At 34.7% G+C, this 6049-nt stretch overlaps 1 protein-coding gene across 1 annotated transcript; it reads right to left on the minus strand.

The window, feature by feature from the left end:
- Nucleotides 1–3748: 3748 nt before the first annotated feature.
- Nucleotides 3749–5932, minus strand: LOC126759760 (dnaJ homolog subfamily C member 22). Its single transcript, XM_050474863.1, has 2 exons — nt 5388–5932; nt 3749–5251 (listed from the first exon to the last, which is right to left on the minus strand). Exon 2 carries the CDS (start codon nt 5244–5246, stop codon nt 4041–4043), a length of 1206 nt encoding a protein of 401 aa, XP_050330820.1. The 5' UTR covers nt 5247–5251; nt 5388–5932; the 3' UTR covers nt 3749–4040.
- Nucleotides 5933–6049: the final 117 nt, after the last annotated feature.

A 6049-nucleotide genomic window follows, 5' to 3' on the forward strand; every position in this document is an offset into this window, starting at 1 on the left:
ACAATAATTCAAAAATTAAAAGCACTAATTAAAAAAAATTAAAATTCATGATCGAAAAATTTTCAATTTCTTTAAAACTATAAAAATTAATTAAAACATAAATTGCTTGCAATTAAGGCATATGCTTGAAGAAAGTTGTTTAAAAAAAAGAAATATACGAGTATGATTCACAATGAGTAACATAAAATGTACTTATATATTTTGCTCAGTATTATAATGTTAATGTTTAAGTGATGCTTTGTTTGGAGAAAATAGCTTATACTTCACTATCACCCTATCCGTGTATTGCTCATTATATTTCTTAACACTCTCTTCGGTGGAAAAGTTAAAAAAAAACTAATTAATTTCTATAAATAATTAATTACTATTTTTTCTTCTTTTTTTTTAATTTTGCTGTCCATATAAAAGTTGAAAATTTTACTGTTTTTACTACACTCAATCTCCGCTTCGTTTCACAAAACTTTCTCAGTCTCATTTTCTTATACATAAAACTTAGTAAAAAAAATAAATTATTTTCTATTTCTTCACTTACTATTTAGTACTTTTTACGCTCATAAATACGTATGCATACTTGTTTTCCCTTTATCGTAAGTGCATATGTATGTAATTACATAACCTGCATTTTTATTATAGTCCTTTAAGTAGTTTTATTGCCACCTTACACTTCCTTTCCTCTTCTTGTTCACATTAACTATGTACATACATACCTGTGTATTATTTGAAGATAATTTGTATCCACATACATACTAACAAGTTTTTGTTGTCTTATATAGCAGCTACCTACACACATACATAGCAGTTATATACATATAAGCATAAACACAGACAATAAGCACGAAAAAAGTGAATAAAATCAAATGTGGACTTCATGCATAATGTATTATGTAATAAATACTATTGCAATAATATGCTAAATATATTTATATTAAAGAAAAAAAATCATATCGTATTAAAAATTGTATGCGTATGTGTATTGTGCGCATATGAAGATAAAATTTTTAAGTATATGCATAGTTATGAAAGGGAAGAGAAGTGGTAAAAGCAATTGTATTGAATAAAGTTATATATAAATATACTATATATACATATGTATATGTTAATAAATACACTATTGAAATATACAATTCGATAGCATGATTTGCTATCTGTAGCATAATGTTTACGTAATATTACAAAATGAATAAATAAATATAATTTTACGATGTAATAAATAAATATATTTTTGTTTTAGTTTAAAGAAAAATTATCTGTAGTTTTTATTTCTGGGACTAAATACTGATAAAAAGAAGATGAATGAAAAAATGTTAACCTATGGCTATGGTACCCTTCACAAATAAAGAAGTTTTCATACAAGAACTTGATTTTCATAGTTGTTGTTGTTGTTGCGGCAGAATTCTGGTGAATTGACAATCCTTAGCCGGATAAAAATCCGGGTCCATTCCGGTTACGAAGATCCGACGGTTGTGGGAACGGTATCTACATAGTTCAGATTGTATGGCAGCTATATGCTATAGTGGTCCGATCTAGGAAATTTCTTGGGATATTATAACGTTACCTTAGGAATTAAATCATGAAAATTTTCGTGAAGATATCATGTCAAATAAAAAAGTGTTCCTCACAGGAATCCGATATCGCCGGTTACGACAAATAAACAGGTTCTGTACGTTTGGAAATTTTCAGAGCGATATCTAAAAAACTGCGGAAAGGACTTCGTCTTTAGTGACGCAGACACCTCTTATCGTGGTTATAGCCGAGTTTACAACAGCGCGCCAGGCGTTCTTCCTTTTCGTTGTTTGCCGCCAACTGGAGATTCCAAGTGTAGCCAGGTCTTTTTCCACTTGGAGTGGAGGTCTTCCTTTTCCTCTGCTTCCCAACGCGGGTTAATTTTATATGGCCATTGTAGTAAATGCCGAAAGGACCAATTGGTCTCAGTCCTTGTCCCGTCCATCACACTTAAAGGACGGCGGTGATGTCAGTCTTTACTCTTATGAGGACATCAAGCAGCTGGGCAGCGGCAGCTTCCCAATCAAGAGATTATTGCTCGCCCTTAAATCGTAATCCGTAATACGTTTGCAGTGGTCGTCATCAAAAGGGGGATCTCTCATCCGAGGCTGTCTTCTGTTTTTCATTGGAGGTGTTTTCTCTTAGTGGTGAGGGATGTTTCGCCTTCTCACTTTAGCTCGCCTTTAAACGGATGCTTTTGGCTACCCAGAGGAAGAAGACTGGAAGTCGTGAGATGCTCCAGCGATACGTAAAGGAATCGTTTCTGACCACTCCCAAATGAACTTTCCTCATTTGCGTGAACTTCTACATATGGCTCCATCCATGACTATACAGATGAACAATGGACATGGTTAAATCACCACAGCTCGTAACCAGGGTCAAAAAAATATGATTGAAAAAACTTCGTCACGAAATTAATATTCGTTCAGGGATAACAAATATAAAATTATGAAAATTAGTTAAAAAGTCGCAGAACTCGAGATCGGCTATAGACGTTTTGGGAATGTTATGCAGAAAATTTAGCTGAAATTGGTGTGAGATATGAAATTTAGATCAAGAAAGAGCAATGTCACCAAAAATCACCTATCCAATATCAATATTAACATCCTGATGATGCCAAAGAATCTAATATTTCATTAATACTGTTATCAATGTAGTTACACCTGTCATCGTGAAGTGATTTAACGATAGATAAAAAGATTCGTCGGGGTCGAAGGACATATTGTTTAAAGTTCGCATGTGGGGTCTCTTTAAATGAAGGACATATGTTTAGTTCGCCAGGTTCTAGATACTACGCTAGATGCTACGGTATTTAGAGCAAAACTGCGAAGGCTCACTCTAGTTTCACGCGGCAACTCTGGCTCAAGGTCTTTGAGGAGTGATGTTTTGACTCCAAGGACGGCTGGTATATTGTCTGTCTTCGTTGGTCCAGTCGGTAAATATGGTCGCTGTGGAAATGAGTGGAAAGGTCAAGGAAAAAAACCTTCACTTTCGAACACATTTCAGCGGTTCCAGTGCCCAACGTCTATATTCAGCAATCATCAGCGTACGAGGTAATAGGAAGTCCTTCTGGTGGAGGTGGAGAAGGGAGTTCCGATCTATAGAAGTTGAACTGTAGTGTAGAAAAGATACATATCGTGATTCAAGTTGGCCATTAATTAAATGGACAGCTGGATATCACTAAAGGAATGTCCCACGATATTCGGGTCTACGTAACTGGAACGGACTCGGATTTTTTATCCGGTCAAGGAATGTCAATTCGGCAGAATTTTACCGCTACAACAACAACAATACAAATATTGCTATTTTTGCCAAAATAACTGTATCTATCCATGTTCCCCTATGTCTATGTATATCGATTATTAAAGTCGTTGTTGTTATAGCAGAAGAAAACAAAAATTCTATTAAAAATCCGATTCCTTTCTGGTTCCAAATGTCGAGGAAACGGATTATTTCTTTACTTTACTTAAATTATTAGACACAAGCGCCAGTTAAATGAAACTATTGTGCCATCAAGGTAATGAATTTTTTAATTAAAAATTGGTTGTTTGTTTAAATGAGATTTACAATTTTGTGATTACAAATTTTCTTTTTCAATTTTGTATTCGTTTTTTTTCAATCCGGTCTTTGAAATTAGATATTTTAAAATTAGTTAGATGTTCGGTTTTGTAAAAAAAGAAATTTTTGCAACCCTGCTCTGTCTATATTATTTCTTAGTTTAATTTGTATGAAAATAAAACACAAATTTTTGGATATTAATAGTCGCCTACAAATATTAATATATTAATTGATTTTATTTTTGTTTTCGCCATATCTTAAACTTTTAACTTCGTTAATAAAGATAATAATAAATTAAGAGCTAAAATGAAATTGTATCTTTAATAAATATTCGAAATGGATATTTTTATGAACTGGGCATTGTCGATAATAAATAAAATAAATTAAATAATTTAAGTTAATGACTTATCTAAATGCATATTTAATTATACATACTATTTTCCGTAAAATATGCGTGTTTTAGCAAACATTTTTGTTTCTTATAAAACAATCGGTTCATCTTCAACGGACTTTTTGTTCTTACGACGACGACTCGATTTGATTTTACTCAGCACATTATAAGCCTGTTGTATCTCAATAAATCGTTGATTTGCAGCCGCTTTCAGTTTCTCATCTTTGACCTTGTCCGGATGGAATTCCTTCGAGAGGCGACGATAAGCTGATGTAATTTCGGCTTGTGAGGCTGTTGCACTCACGCCCAACACCTTGTACGAATTACGTTCGCCATCCACATCCATACTTTCGAAAATTTCCTTCCATGTCTCATACCAGCCATGATGCTGTGCGTATTGATAAGTATCCGATAGGGCTTGTGTGAAATCTGTCCACCAAGCTGATGTAAGGAAATTCTGTAAAGCTTCATGTATCGGCACTTCACCACCATCGTCATCAGTAATCGTGCCATTGAAATAAAGAAAACATCCCCATAAAGAAAAGTAAAGCAGCAAGGCAGCTGTCAATTTTATCGAACGTGCGCCAACGCCATGACGTTTCGGTGGTGTACGCAACCATTGTTTTGAATAAGTGTCGAAAACTAGCGCAGAAACCAGCGCAGTCAGTAGCAATGAATAGGTCTCATCATAAATTAGATAGCGTGCTGGATATATGGCAACGGCGCCGATTAAGCATTGCCACCAAACACCACGTTCGCGTCCGATATTGCCCACAGTCCAGACGCCCAAAGAAACAAATACCGGTATAAGCCAATGAAGAAAGCCCCAATCAATACCAGCGAATATAGTTTCCGGTATGGCCATAAGCAGCACCTGTCCAAAGAGATAGCCAATCATTACTTCGCCCACAAAACGCTTAGCCGAGTAAGGCGGTCGTTGATTTGCTTGCAATTTCGCCACAAATGATTTAATAAATGTTGGATCCTCATTAGCATCACGTACATATTCCGGTATTAAGACTATTTCAGCCAACCAACCGACACCGAAATAACCGCCCAGTGTACACCACCAGATGAAAGCATGTCGATCCCGATGCAAATACAGGTGATGTAGTCCAAAAATACCACCAAAAAGCCAAAGTATATAGGCGATTACAACCGATTTCTTTTGTGGCAAAGTATTTGCTTCGGGTTGTGCATTTTTACCATTAGCAACAGGTTTACCGTTAGCCAATGATTTCCCATTCGCTATTGCAGATGTGGAGTGAGACTCCGTTGTGTTCGCTTTTAACATGGTGACTTCAGAATTCAAATAGAGAAAATTGCATCAAAGAATGCAGTCATTATTTAATAAAGGCAAACATTTGTAAAATATTATTTAATAAGAAAGTAATGCTTTTACACAAGAAATGCAACATTCTAAAAATCTACTCACTTTGTCACTTGATTTGCTGTATTACGTGTACTTCCTTATAGGAGCGGTTTAACAATGTCTTAGCCAACTTTCTCTTTTCACAAATTCCATACACGCTTCACTTCAATTCTACAGGTAGGCTGTCTTTTTACTTCTGCAGCACAAAGTTAGTAAACCAAAACATTCATTCATTCAATATGAACTGAAAATTCTTGCGTTCACATATGAGAAACTTGCTGCTCTCAGTAAATTGTCTTTTTCCACACTATTTAATTTAAAAACCTTTAAAAATGTTTGTTTATTTAAGCGTTTATTTTCGTTTGTCGTGATTTGCTTTCTTCGCTGTTGCTTAAGTGAATTGCTCTGACGTTCGACAACGCACGATTAAATGCGGCTTAAATAGGCCAAATATAGTTGGTGACTGTTTAATTAAAGTTGGTCACTGCTTCAAACCAAAATCACAACTTTAACGCAAACAAATTAATAACACACTACTTTTATTTATTACTTCAACGTTCTTATTAGATTAATTAAGAAAATTCAAATAAGAATTTTAACACCTGAAAGCGCGACGCGATTCGCTAACTCTCTCTTGGTTTTTACAACCGCTCTCATATAAAAGCCAGAGTTACTTTTGAGTGTATTTTAAATTTACTACGATTTTGGGGAATTTTAATATTTTT

This window comes from Bactrocera neohumeralis, chromosome 5 (genome assembly GCF_024586455.1).
Source record: "Bactrocera neohumeralis isolate Rockhampton chromosome 5, APGP_CSIRO_Bneo_wtdbg2-racon-allhic-juicebox.fasta_v2, whole genome shotgun sequence".
Classification (NCBI taxonomy): Eukaryota; Metazoa; Arthropoda; class Insecta; order Diptera; family Tephritidae; genus Bactrocera; species Bactrocera neohumeralis.

Bases quoted from the DNA above. Each gene is read 5' to 3' on its own strand.
- LOC126759760 (XM_050474863.1), bottom strand. From the start codon at position 5,246: ATGTTAAAAGCGAACACAACGGAGTCTCACTCCACATCTGCAATAGCG.